The sequence below is a fragment of the Limanda limanda genome, chromosome 8 (assembly GCF_963576545.1).
Source record: "Limanda limanda chromosome 8, fLimLim1.1, whole genome shotgun sequence".
NCBI lineage: Eukaryota > Metazoa > Chordata > Actinopteri > Pleuronectiformes > Pleuronectidae > Limanda > Limanda limanda.
In genome coordinates, this window is record NC_083643.1 from 4,445,553 (window position 1) to 4,460,189 (window position 14,637).

General features: G+C 41.8%; 1 protein-coding gene across 1 annotated transcript; it reads right to left on the reverse strand.

Moving 5' to 3' along the window:
* Positions 1 to 4,188: 4,188 nt before the first annotated feature.
* LOC133008602 (myosin heavy chain, fast skeletal muscle-like) lies at positions 4,189 to 14,242 on the reverse strand. The gene is made up of 39 exons (XM_061075832.1): positions 14,036 to 14,242; positions 13,813 to 13,956; positions 13,569 to 13,725; positions 13,449 to 13,476; positions 13,263 to 13,371; positions 13,075 to 13,167; positions 12,922 to 12,985; positions 12,742 to 12,840; positions 12,544 to 12,647; positions 12,277 to 12,415; positions 12,040 to 12,158; positions 11,584 to 11,733; positions 11,320 to 11,490; positions 10,925 to 11,225; positions 10,738 to 10,802; positions 10,570 to 10,657; positions 10,331 to 10,448; positions 10,120 to 10,243; positions 9,703 to 9,839; positions 9,359 to 9,614; positions 9,023 to 9,265; positions 8,764 to 8,940; positions 8,538 to 8,683; positions 8,343 to 8,433; positions 7,849 to 8,238; positions 7,602 to 7,728; positions 7,396 to 7,514; positions 7,118 to 7,314; positions 6,759 to 6,942; positions 6,511 to 6,676; positions 6,235 to 6,359; positions 5,802 to 6,110; positions 5,495 to 5,698; positions 5,272 to 5,397; positions 5,019 to 5,189; positions 4,809 to 4,913; positions 4,576 to 4,671; positions 4,335 to 4,466; positions 4,189 to 4,209 (listed from the first exon to the last, which is right to left on the reverse strand). The coding sequence occupies exons 1-39, from the start codon at positions 14,240 to 14,242 to the stop codon at positions 4,189 to 4,191; spliced, it is 5,802 nt and encodes a 1,933-aa protein (XP_060931815.1).
* Between the last annotated feature and the right edge of the window lie 395 nt (positions 14,243 to 14,637).

Below are 14,637 nucleotides of genomic sequence, written 5' to 3' on the forward strand. Positions count from 1 at the left end.
ACAAGTTACTAACAATATGTGCTAACTAACAAAGATGTGTGTGTGTGTGGGGGGGGGGGGTGTGAGGGTCTCTCTGGTGGCTAACAAAGAGAGTCACACCTTCCTGTGATCTTTTAAGATCTCTAAGCTAGCAGGGCCCCCCCCTCCTTCTGGTCGGGGGACGTAGCTAAGTAGGTGAAGAGATATGCGGGGTCTGTGAAAATGCTAATCAGAAAATGGCTGGGTCTTTGTAGAGCCCAATTCACATTAACCTTGATTTAACTTGTAACAGAATATCACCACATATATCAAACTTATAAACACCACACAGAATCAAATAAACAGTCTTGCTTAGCCTAGTAAAATTATTTGTTGTGCAATAGGAGTAGACTTGACGTTGGCTAATTATTAATAATCATGAAATATGATTATTAAAAATAAAAATTATTTATCAAAAATAATTAAATTATTAATTGAAGATGATCAGTAATCAAATAACAATAAAACCACTAATGAGAAAATAGGAATTATCAATTAGAAGGTACAAGCTATCAATTAACAATGATAAGGTTATCAACCAAGAATAATGAAAATAATTAGTCAAAAACAATAAAATTATCAATTTAAGAATAATACTATCTATATTAATAATTGAGAAAGGGGGGGCACCACCCTGGTTTCCAGGGACCAACGATGTCAAGCTATAATTATCAGTCCCATAATGATAAATGTCAAATTAATAATGTCAATATTTTAATATTAACGATTACTTAATAAACAGTGAAGGCTTCTAAGTTCGAGCACAGGCAATCATAATCCAGCTGCAATCACACACTTATGCACAAATAATCACAGACTACAGATACTTTAATTACAAAAGTATTTATTAAAAAGGGGAAATAAAGTTATAATGTTATTCAATGATTTATCATTTTAACAAGCTCCGATATTTCAAAGATAAACACAGCAGCACTTATCACAATTCAGAAAATACATGTAAAACCTGCGGTCTACCTATGTATGTCTGTCTCTGTGTGTGTGTGTCTGTGTCAAAGTGTCTCTCTGTGTGGGTGTGTCTATGTGTGTGTATGTGAAATAAAGTTAGTGTTATTTAATGATTTATCATTTTAACAAACTCCCATATTTCAAAGATAACAACAGCAGCTTATCACAATTTAGAACACGCATGTAACCTCTGGTCCATCTGTGTGTCTCTGTGTGTGTGTATCTGTCTGTGTCTATCAAAGTGTGTGTGTGTGTGTGTGTGTGTGTGTGTGTGTGTGTGTGTGTGTGCGAGAGAGAGAGAAAAAGAAGGGGCGTGGCGATGACGCGTAGTGACATCACATCTAAGATGGAGGCCGATCATGATTCGTGGAATCAAGGCCTAAAAACTCTCAAAATGGCGGATTGACTACAAAACAAGATGGCGGAGCCGTTATGAATTTAGAGCCAGGATGGGAGGAGAGAGAGAGCGGAGGCGTGGCAATAATAGACTCAAAATGGTGGGTTAACTTGCGTTATTCAAGATGGAGTCTATGTTAATGACACCATGTGGCCGGAGCGCACACTGGTGGTCGTCACATGAATTCCATAAAGGAAATTTTAGACAAAGAGAATTCTTATCTCTGCTTGGCTTTGGGGGCCGAATGGTTTCCAGATGTGTTCAGCCTCTCTAAGCATAGATTTAACTATGTGACATGACCTGTATTATAAATACAGGTCAGAAGTGTGTATAGGTCGGTTTAGAAGGAGAGAGAGAGAGAGAGAGAGAGAAGACATGTAAGGAGAGTTCAAAGAAGCTCTTAAAAACACGCCAGAGATAGATTAACAGTGATTTAACCACTCAGCCCAAAGCGGACGTTGTGGGCTGAGGTTCTGATCGGTAAACTCACTGCAGACTAACACAGACGTTAACAGCGTGGCTGGAGGCTTTCCTCGCAGCGCTCAACCACTAACACAAAACCCGGAAATGAACCGGAAGTAGCGGCTCGTCGTAGCCGGCTAAAACAATGAGACTCAGCGGTCTCGCAACAGATACAATCAAATATTAAACAATATGCTACGTATCAAAACTAACATCTGCCCAGATAATCAAGTCTCTTACTGTACCACCCTCGCGGTGTGTCTGCACCTCGGCGCGAATGTGTCGGGGGCCAGTGAATCACGTGGTCTCTCTCACGAGCGGAGCTCCGGAGCTCAGCCGCTGGACCGGACAAGGAGCGGATTTTCTCGTGCCCCGTGACGGGATGAACGTCGTCTTCTTCTGTAACAGCGGAGAACGTGCTGTTTTACAGGAACGGAGTGGATTGCCTCTTACTCCTCAGCGGGATGAACGTCGCGCTTCTGCAGGGGACGGCTGGTTTGAAGCCGTTTGTAGATCGTTGGAAAAAAGAAAAAGTAAAGTCCGTGTGGAAAAGGAAACAGTCTGAGATCGTCCAGCGAGCAATTTCCTGTTTGATCTTTCCAAGTTAAAACAGGAAAAGTCCTTTCCAAAATAAAACGTCAACTAAGATAGAAGAATAAATGAATGAAATGAATAAAACAAACGTCTTATCGCCTCCTTAGTTACTGAGTCGTGTGGTTAGACCTCTTGAGGTCAGAAAACAACTTGAGCAGCGTGGAAAAGAGGAGGACAAAGAGAGTCTCTTAAAAATACCGAGTTAACTAGTAGAACCCCGAGGGGTTCTGTTGTTGCTGGGGCATCTGGGTGAAGAGAGAAAGGTTTCTGTGAGCTCAGCCTATTTAAGTCATGTTCTAGGTGACTCCCCCCTGGGAGGAGGGGTCAGGGGTCAGTGTGGCCCTCCAGCCAATTGAGTTGTCAGGATTTGGCCCCCAGGGGCGGGCTTACAGTGGGGACCCAGGAAGTGACCTGCTGCCACATGGTGATAAGGGCCCATGCTGGATTTCTAATGTAAGGGGTTTCCCGAGCCTGGCCTAAGGTTTTACGACTCTTTGTTCTATGTCAGATCACTGGGCCTTGCCCAACATATTAAACCCAGATTATGTTACCAGTCCAAGGATAAAGGGGAAAAGAAGTTGCAGTTCAGTTCTCAGTTCTGTGAAGTCTTCTGGTTCGTGTGGTCTCTGCTTCAGCGGTTCTGTTGAGCTGTGCAGTTCAGTTGCTTATTGAATCTTTAGTTCTTACCTGCAGGACACCGAGTCGCTGCAAGGAGTTTAGAAGAAGCTTGGGATGCGTGGAGGTTTTCTCGAGAAGATGAGCTGGAAGCTCGACCTTTGACCTCCTGTTGTTGGATAGAGAAGATTTGAGCTGGAGAAATCAGGTTTCTCCACTCTCCGATGCAGGAGGAAAGGCCAGCAGCTTCCCCCTTGGAAGAGTTGTGGAAGAGAGTGGACCCCCCTCCCTCGGAGTTGCAGGAGAGACGGCTGGCCGCCTGTTGTCCTCAGTGGGGTTCGATGGAAAGAGAGGAGCAGCCCTCCGCCCTCGGAGGGATTGGAGAAAGAGGAAGCATTTTGGGAGGCCTGCTCTTATATAGGCCCAGTGACCCCCAGGTCATATGACCAGAGTGACCAATTGGAGTTGATCTTGGGTGGCTCATGGCACCTAGGTGTGACTTTGCTGAAACAAAAGGAACCTGTAGCCCCCTGGGAGACTGAGTTTCTTGGCCTTCTCAGGACAAAGAGAACACGTTGCACTCTGGGAGATGAGTTCACTCCAGCACATGCGGCTTGTGGCTTTTTCAAGACAAAGAACATGTGCTTTCAGGTTTTTGACTTCCAATACAGGCCTGCTTTTTGCATAAAAACCATGTCCCAACAATATGTACAGCATAGTTTGCCTGGTTACCACAAGAATCCTTAGCTACCGTGAGTTTAAGACGTTTCACTGCTAGCAAGGTAAAACCTGATAAACTTGCGACATGCAGGCAAAAGTTGACTTTGAAAATAATTGGTGAGTAAATCTTGCTCGTATGCGTCTAAATAACTACAGCTTATTATGCCCATATTTGTCATGTATAAGACAGTGAAAGAGGGACATTAAACGGACTAAGGCAACAGGGGAATGACTGAATGATAAAGGTAAAGAAAAACTACCTGAAAAAACGAGACGGACAAATTATGTCTCAGGAGAAACAGGCGGACGAAAATAAAACTAGAGACATCAATTTCAGAGCAAAAAATACAATTTATTTGAACAGCATATTTCACCTCATATTATATGATTTGAAACAGGCAATCAGCCGATGAGCTTTATTCAGCTGCCTCTTTGCCCTAAAAAACATCAACAAACAAAAAGTATTGATCAGGTTCCTTTCAAATACCTTAAACTTGCAGTGATTTTCTGTGACAATAATTTTTAATTCTTATTTGTTTACTACACAGAATTGTAGATTTACCTTTCCAGAGTCACGGGTCTTGGCTCTCAGTTTGTTGACCTGGGACTCTGCAATGTCAGCACGCTCCTCAGCCTCCTCCAGCTCATGCTGGACCTTCCTGCACTTGGACAGGTGGACATTGGCCTGCTCCTCCTGGAAGACAATACAGGGCAAATGGTTAAATGATCATCAGATATACTGCACATGAGATATGATGTCGTATAGAGTTGTCATTGTTTAAATATTAACGGTTTGCCCTTACCGCTTCCTCAGACTGCCTCTTGTAGGCCTTCACCTTGAGCTGTAACTTGTCAACCAGATCCTGCAGCCTGGAACCATTTTTCTTGTCCTCCTCAGTCTGTAGTTGAGAATACATAGATTTACATGTTTATAATTATATAATTAGTAATTAGTATAATTAGTATAAGTATATAATTACATTTGCTTGTTTTGCTTGTTTTGTACTGTACACATTAAATGTCAAAGTGACTCTACCTGGTAGGTGAGCTCCTTCACTCTCCTCTCGTACTTGCGGACACCCTTAACAGCATCTGCTCCACGTCTCTGCTCAGCGTCAATCTCTGACTCAAGCTCGCGCACCTTTTGGAAAAAAGACAAATGCATTCACAGTTTACGTTAGAAGTGTTTTGATGTTTTTTTTTAAACTTTGTTTATATGTGTATAATTCAAACATGATTCTCTTACCCTAGACTCCAGTTTCTGGAGCTGCTTCTTTCCACCCTTCATGGCCAGGTTCTCAGCCTCATCCAGGCGGTGCTGCAGGTCCTTAACAGCAACCTCCAGGTTCTTCTTCATCCTCTCCAGGTGAGAGCTAGTATCCTGCTCCTTCTTCAGCTCCTCAGCCATCATCGCAGCCTGGAAAACACAATATTTGGTTGAGAAATGTCAAAAAACGATAAGTAGAAAGTATTGATAATAAGTAAAAACTTAAGCTTACATCAGTGATGGCTTTCTTAGCCTTATCCTCTGCATTCCTTGCTTCCTGAACAGTGTCATCAACTTCACTCTGGACCTGAACCAGGTCAGACTCAAGCTTCTTCTTGGTGTTCAGAAGGCTTGTGTTCTAAAGGATGACAAGATGAAGTTTCTTAAGTAATCAACATTTCAGTAGTTTAACGTTTTATTGGTTTTATATATTGAAGTACTGTATATTTGTTCACCTGAGAGTGCAGCAGTCCAACACGCTCACTGGCATCCACCAGCTCCTGTTCAGCGACTTTGCGACCTCTCTCTGTCTGTTCCAGAGCCACTCTAAGTTCCTCAATTTCAGCCACCATCAGACCGTTCCTGCGATCCACCATAGCAGCTTGTTCCTTAAGGTCCTCTGCGGCTCTGACAGCGTCATCAAGGTGCAGTTGAGCATCCTAGTGAAATGATAGCAGGAAAATATACGAATGTAACTCAAAATGGACTGTAGGTGCACACACTATACTGTAGTTTGTACAACAGCAGTTTGTCTGACAATACCTTCAGCTGTGCCTGCACATTCCTCAGCTGCTTCTGGGACTCAGCCGACTGGCGATTGGCATGGCTCAGCTGAATCTCCATCTCATTCAGGTCTCCCTCCATCTTCTTCTTGATTCTCAGGGCATCGTTCCTGCTCCTGACCTCAGAATCCAGAGTGCTCTGCATAGAGTCAGTCACCCTCTGGCTGTTTCTCTTGATCTGCTCCATCTCCTCATCTTTTTCTGCCAGTTTCCTGTCCACCTCACCCTTGATCTGGTTGAGCTCCAGCTGAACACGCAGAATCTTAGACTCTTCATGTTCCAGAGTTCCCTGATGACATCATAGAGTAAGATTTTTGACATTACCTTCAGGCCTTTTAGCCCAATATACTGCATTGTCCTAGATTTGTAATATTTTACCCCTCAGAAAATCTCCCTTAATAAAACAAACATACCTCAGCCTCCTCAAGAGCTGTCTGGATCTCAGATTTCTCTGTCTCCGTCTGCTTCTTGGACTTCTCCAGCTCATGGATGCTCTTGCCAGTCTCACCAATCTGTTCAGTCAGATCAGAGATCTCCTCTGCAAAAAGAAACAATATATATCGTCAAGCCTTGAAATGTAAAATAGGAACACCAACACAAAATGTATTGATTATAATCAAAGACAATCAGGTAGGAACTAAAACACAAAAACATGAATACATTATTCTCGTTGTCAGGTGGGAACTCACGTTGCAGGTTCTTGTTTTCACGCTTCATGGTCTCCAGCTGATCCAGAGCTTCCTCATAAGAGTTCTTCATCTTGAACAGCTCAGTGCCAAGAGAACGAGCCTCCTTCAGAGATCCCTCGAGCTCTGACTGACCCTCCTCATACTTCTGCTTCCAGTCTGCCAACACCTAAATAACACAATTTATTGTGTTCAGAAAGATATTCAGCAATACAAAGGCAAGTCAAAAAAACCTTGTATGAATTGGCCACCTTGTCGAAGTTCCTCTGCTTCTTGTCCAGGTTAGCAGCCAGCCCATTAGCCCTCTCCACATCAATCATGAGGTCCTCCACCTCACTCTGCAGCCTCTGTTTGGTTTTCTCCAGAGAAGCACACTTGGAGTTCACAGCCTCAATCTGCTCCTCAGCCTCCTGGAGACGCTGAGCCAGCTTTTTCCTTTAAAACATTTGCAAATTTTCTCTCAATAAAAATGTCAATATCTTGTCAACTTTTACAGATATTCTTATATATATCAAATCAAATAAAGACACTAAAGTGATGATAACAGCTAAATGTACAAAATAAATGCAAAGAAAATATCTGGTAATTGAATTGTTTGAATGTTACTCACTTGGACTCCTCAAGCTCCTCAGTGCGCTGAATAGCATCAGTTTCATACTTGCTTCTCCACTGAGCCACCTCACTGTTGGCCTTGGACATTCCACGCTGAAGCTCAGCCTTGGCCTCCTGCTCCTCCTCAAACTGTTCCCTCAGCAGGTCACAGTCATGGCGGGCTGATTGCAGTCCATGGGCAAGAGCATTCTTGGCCTAGGATAAGAAATATTATTGAAAGTGTAGAACGTTTACATCTTATTCAACGAGGCCAGGACACACTGAGAGTTTTCTTACCTTAACCTCCTCTTCAATCTGTCTCTTCAGCTCTTCAATCTGTTGAGTGTAGGCCTGTTTGCCTCTGGTCAGCTGGGAGACAAGAGCCTCTTTCTCTTCAATTTGACGGCCGAACTCACCTTGTGTGAAAATTAAGATCAAAGATTAGTTTCTTTATAGTTTCTGGTTGATCTGTGTCAAACTGAAGATGGCTGTCATTTGCATACCATTTTCTGTCAGGAGACGGGCTTTCTGTGCACCCAAGTCATTCGCTTGACGAACAGTTTCATCATTCTTGGTCTTCAGTTCACTAAATTGGTCCTCAAGAGTACGGCACATCTTTTCAAGATTTCCCTTGAGTGAAAAAGGAACAGAAAAGAAAGATTAAATTTTTTTTACACAATTATTTAATTTATGTTTTTTCTATGTATAAAAAAATGCATTTAATACTCCAATATTTCATGTATTTTGTACCTTTGCTTTGGCAACAGCCTCCATGTTGCTGGACAGGTCATCAATCTCCATTTTGTATTCACTCTTTTCCTTTTCAAGCTTCTGCTTGACACGCTGGAGGTTGTCGATCTGCTCTCCCAGCTCAGCAACGCTGTCAGCCTGCTTCTTGCGAAGAGCGGAAGCAGTGGCTTCATGCTGCAGAGTGGACTCCTCAAGGTCACGACGGAGCTTCTGGAACTCAGCTTCCCGCTTCTTGCTCATCTCAATCTGAGCAGCAGTGGCACCTCCAGCCTCCTCTAGCCTCTCACTGATCTCCTCAAGTTCCCTGGAGAGGTCAGCCCTCTGCTTCTCAACCTTGGCACGCGCAGCACGCTCAGCCTCAATCTCCTCCTCCAGTTCCTCAGTACGGGCCTGTTTCAAGTATATGTTTTATTGTTGAGTGAACATTAAATTAAATGTGAAACACAAAAACCTGAAAGCATGTTGTGTTGTGTTAAAAGCAATATGTTGATTACCTGAAGCTCCTTGATCTTCTTCTGAAGCTGAGATCCCATAGACTGCTCATCCTCAATCTTGCTCAGGAGTTGGCTGATTTCAAAGTCTTTCCTGTGAGAGTGACAAAGTTCATAGTAAGAGTTCATTCATGCTACTGAACATTACTAGAGACATGATGGTTATTTTATAATAGGGAGGGAAACAAAATGTTATACTTTTTCAGTTTCTCATCAGACTGCTGCTTGTCATTCTCAAGATCCATTATGGATTCCTGGGCCAGTTTCAGATCTCCCTCGAGCTTCCTCTTGGCTCTCTCAAGGTCCATACGCAGTTTCTTCTCTTGTTCCAGAGAACCCTCAAGCTGAACATTGAGACATTGAAATTGTGATTATTATGCTAAAGAATCTTGTTTTGCCAACCTAAGTGACTTTGTAAACTTACATCATCGACTTGCTGCTCAAGCTTTGTCTTGGCCTTGGTCAGAGTGTTGACTTTGTCTTCCTCAGCCTGCAGGTCATCAAGAGTCTGTTGATGAGCCTCCTGAAGGGCTTTCTTCTCCTTGCTCAGCTTAGCAATGCTCTCATCTTGAGAGGCCATCTCCTCTGTCAGGTTCTTAACCTATGATTGCAAGTAAAACGTTATAGAACACATAGCAACCATGAATTTACTAGATATGCTACACATTTTTAAATTTACGAACCTTGTTCTCAGTGGCATGTTTCTCTTTCTCCACCTTGGCCAATGTAAGCTCCAGATCGTCAATATCCTTCTTGAGCTCAGAACATTCATCTTCCAGCTTTCTCTTCTTAGCAGTAAGCTCAGCATTCATTTCCTCTTCATCCTCAAGTCTCTCAGTTGTTTCTTTGAGTTTGGCCTCAAGCTGAATCTTGCTCTTAATAAGTCCCTCACATCTTTCCTCAGCATCTGACAGGTTATCTCCTTCCTGTGTCATTGTATGAACACATCAAGTGTGAGCCCATCATTATTTGACCTACAACACATGAACAATTGCAGGTACCGTCTGAGATTTACTTACGGATGCCACTTGGAGCTGCAGATCGTTCTTCTCTTGCAGAAGAGACACCATCTTCTCCTCTAGTTCCTTCTTCTTGGCCAGGGCAGTAGCCAAGTCAGTTGTCATCTTTTCATAGTTTTCCTTCATCGCAGACAGCTCCTTCTCAGTTTCAGCACTCTGCAGCAGAGGCTTGATCTTGTAGTAAACCTTCATCCATGGCCAATGTTTGACATTCATGAATGAGCGCACGTTGTACTGGACGGTGTACACGGCTTCCCTGTGAAGGAGAAATTGTTGACATGAGAATTTTTTGCTGATTTTTCACCCCATGTCTTTGTGTCCAGAATTTATTGTTTTCAACTTGCCTCCTCTCCGTCATCTTCACAAACTCCTTTCTCATGAGGTAAGCACGGCAGAGAGCTTGAGTCATTGTGACCAGAGTTGCAAGCTTTTCATCTCTCATCTCCTCAAGGGTACCCAGCAGACCAGCCTTGAAGAACACCTGAATGAACAGAAAATATAAATGAACTTTCAGGTATCCTGAATTGATAAACACTCACAAAGATGCGTTATAAATTTACACATAAGATAGATGCTTTGAAATTATTCCATTGATGAGTAATTGCTCCTGGTACATGGTCTAATTTTACACCAAATAACTTCAAACATTTAATAAACGTTGAGGTACAATGCTGATTATCAGACAAACTAACAAAATGAATAAGAAAAATCAACCTCCTTTGTAATTATACCAACAATAGACAAGGGAGCATGGTTCTTACCTTTGTGTGTCCAAATCTGTACTCGTCATGATTAACATCAATCGATCCAAGCAGCTTTTCTGAAGCCTTCTTGTTGTCAATGAACTGGCCCTCAGGAATGACACTGGCATTCAATACCTTGTACCTTTAACACAAAAGTTATTGGTCTCTGTAAGTATTTTTTGGAGTTTGTGACAACATTTTTGGATCTCATAAATATAGTCATTGGTACCTCTGCTTGAAGTCACCATATTGGATTCTGCTGGGGAAACCTTTTCTGCAGATTCTGATACCCTCCAGCACACCGTTACACCTCAGCTGGTGGATGACCAGGAAGTTCTCCATCAGTCCTATTTCATAAGACATTTCATTACTACTTTTGTGAATAGTTATACTCCTCATTGAACCAGCAGTGAACTGAAACCATACTAACAAAAAAACATGCTATTCCCCAAAGAGTTCAAATCTTACCTGGAGTCTTTGACTCATTGGGAATCAGACAACGCACAAAGTGAGGATGGGTGCTCCTCAAGTTAGTCATCAGCTTGCCCAAGTTTTCCTGTAGATACAAAAGAGTAAGTTAGTTGTGTATAACGTAATGTGTGATGCTATTTCTTGGTTAACAATGCCAAAGCTTACCCTGAACTGCGAAGACACAGTCTGCATAGAGCCTCCCTTCTTCTTGCCTCCCTTCTTTCCAGTCTCTGTTGATCATTTCAAGTAGAATTATTTTTGTGAGAAACTGAATACATACAAATTGAAACATTTAATTAAGTAATACAATATTAAAATGTGTTTTAATTGACCAGTTAATTGTGTGTCATACCCTCAACAACAGCGGGATACAGGCCAGCCAGCAGTTTCACTGATGACTTCTGGTACAACTGCAGAACAGACTCATTCAGGGGGTCCTTGTTCTTGTCCAGCCAGCCACTGATATTGTAGTCCACTGTACCAGCATAGTGCACCAGGGAGAAGTGGCCCTCAATCTTGCCCTTTGCAGGTTTTGGCTTCTCAAATGCTTTGTTTTTGCCAAGATGCTGATCATAGAGTTTATTCTTGAAGGATGTGTCATCAGCCTTAGGGAACATGCACTCCTCTTCAAGGATGGAGAAGATGCCCATGGGCTAGATGGAAGTACAGAGAGATAAAGTATATCATGAAGTGACTGGTGTTTTTCAGGAGAATTACGTACAATAAAATCATAAAATTGATGTTTACCCTTTCAATCAGCTCAATGCAGGCGGCCAAGTCCATACCGAAGTCAATGAACTCCCAGATAATACCCTCCTTCTTGTACTCCTCTTGCTCCAGGACAAACATGGTGTGGTTGAAGAACTGTTGCAGTTTCTCATTGGTGAAGTTGATGCACAGTTGCTCCAAGGTGTTGAACTGTGAGGTGACAAATAATCAGCCTGATTGCTCATAGACAACAGGAAAGGCTTTGTCATATTTTAATAATAAAATGCACTGTATGACGCTTACATCAAAGATTTCAAAGCCGGCGATATCCAGGACACCAATATAGGAGTTCCTTGACTGCTTAGTGTCCAACATCTGGTTGATACGGATGACCATCCACAAGAACATCCTCTCATAGACGGACTTAGACAGGGCAGTCACTGAGTTGTTCACCTGAAGAAGAATGTAAAAATATTTTTTTTTATCTATTCTCAGGTATAAAACTTGATTTTTGCAATTAATAGTCAATAGAAACATAACACGTCCAGTACATCTCAATCCATTTACATCTCTGGACAGCCTTTGGCCTCAGTTAATGCTCCACCGTGCCATTACTGCTGATTATTTATATCCTGTTTTGTACAAATTACTCTTTTCTTTATATATATATATATATATATATATATATATATATATATGTGTGTGTACTTATAAAAAAAATATTCACTAGGATATTTGAAATGAGTACTTTATGTTTACCTGAGGTACAGTCTGTCCCTTGGTGACAAACTCATTTCCGACCTTCACTCTGGGATAGCACAGAGCCTTCAGCATGTCAGCGGAGTTCAGACCCAACAGGTAAGCAACCTTGTCAGCATCTGAAAATGGTTTCATTATTTATGATGTAGTATTGTATATATGTGTGTTCATGACAGAACAAAACCAGTGTGATTGAGAACTTCTGTTGTTCACTTTGATATGATATCAAATAGTCACCTTCTGTGCCATCGGGTTCAGCCTGCTCCTCACGCTGCTTTTGCTTGAACTTCATGTTACCGTGGTGGATCACAGCACCAGTAAACTTGTAGATGGCCATCTTCTCCTCAGAATTGAAGCCCAGGATATCAATAGCATTCTGTGTTCAGAAGATAAATATTTTACCGAACATCTCCACTTTGGAAATGTACATTCATAATATCACTTTCGATATCATACACATCAGATCTATGCAATATGTTAAATATTAAAACCTCGATCACTCACATCAGTAGCTTCCAGCTCAACTTTGTCATCAATGCTGGCCACAGTGATCTGACCCATGCTGATCAAGGGGTAGTCGTAGGGGTTGGTTGTGATGAGTGCCCCCTCTGAAGATTAAAAATGTAATGAAGATTAAATACAGTTTTTCCCAAAAAACAATCATCATATGTTTAAAATCATGCAATAGCTTAATCTGTTTACCAACTATCCCTGGTATGTGGTCTGTCATCATCTGGTAGAAGATGTGGTAGCCTCTCTCAGCAGAAAGCTGGTATGTCACTCTCGACTTCTCCAGCAGATCTACAAATGTTGATCATCAGTCACAACCTGGTCAGTCCTGAATTTCAGTCATCTACACCTGCTATGAGGATTATTACTTACATGTCTCAATGTCAGCACTGGCCAGTTTTCCAGTTGTGCCGAAATGGATTCTGATGAATTTACCCTGTTTAGAAGATAGACATTGTTGTAATTTCCCCACATAACCAATGTCTAACTGAAAATTTGTCTCGTACAAAGTAACCCCATACTTACAAAGCGAGATGAGTTGTCATTCCTCACAGTTTTGGCATTACCATAGGCCTCCAGCAGGGGATTGGCTGCAATAATCTGATCCTCCAGTGACCCCTATAATCCAAGTTTCGAAATTAAATCAGAAAATAACCTTCTTTCACGACATATACTCTATTTTACTTGGACTCAATGCTCTCATTACAACATACCTGAATCTTGCTCACATCCTTCTTCTTTTCTCCTCCTGCCACTGCGATTGTGGCGAAGTACTGGATGACACGTTTCGTGTTCACAGTCTTTCCAGCACCAGATTCTCCACTGGGTATGAACACAGACTTATAAGAATTTGATCAACATATTTGACTCTCAAAAAAAGTCTACAGCTCTGAACTTACGTGATCAAGACAGACTGGTTCTCCCTATCTGTGAACATAGAAACCAAATGAATTAAACACATTTCTTTCAGTGAAACTTCATTTTGTATACAGTATACAAATTCTACAATAAGAACATACCACATAGCATGAACTGATAAGCGTTGTCAGAGACGGAGAAGATATGGGGTGGAGCCTCCATGCGCTTCTTGCCTCTGTAGGCACTTACAACTTCTTGATCGTACACTGGGAGCCATTTGTAAGGGTTAACAGTGGCACAGAACAACCCAGAGTAGGTCTGAAAGTGAACATAGAGATAAACAGTTAACTCCATGTTTAGTTTTTGATTTCAATATAACTTATTGCGCTTTAAAGATAGTCTTACGTAGATCATCCATGCTGCATAACGCTCTTTGAGGTTATACAGGACAGAGGCTTCATTGAGATGGGTCATCATGGCCATGTCCTCAATTTTGTCGTACTTGGGAGGGTTCATTGGATGGACGTCGTCTTCTTTAAATACCTTCTCCTGCAACAGGACATTGGTTGCAATTACAACTGAGAACACATACTTTACTTTCAGTTGAGCCTTGTTTCATGATACAAACCTCCTCAGTGTCCAGGACTTTGACGGTGACTTTTCCACCATCTTTCTTGAGGATCATTCCCTTCAAGTACAGCTCTTTGACATCGGCCACATAGCAGGCAGCCTTGGCATCAAAAGGTGCGTTTTGAGCCTCAATTCTCTCCCTCTCCGGCTTACGCAGGTATATGGCTGCTTTGCCATAAATGGCCATCTCCGCGTCCGTACTCATGGTGACAGTTTACTTCTGTGAGGCAATAACAAATAAGAGTAATGTTATTTATTTGTGTCAAACCTAGTCTCTTTAGCTGATGTAACTGAACTGAATAAAAAACTGCATTGAACTTCTTAATTAACCTATCTATATTTAACTATTGTCTGTCCATCCCCACAAGTGACTTGACCTGTGTTTAGTTCATGTAATGATCTGAATAACTATAACCTGTACTACTGTGTGAACAAAAACCCGAAAACTTGAAGAAATCTTTTGCATGAAATAAGTTAAAAGTTCATTAAAAAAACGGTTGCCCTTACCTTACCCTCCCTCTTTGAAGATTGGTTATATTCCACTATCCTGTTGAAATCATAGAACACATTTTCAGTTAATGATGATAGTGTTAAACCTAC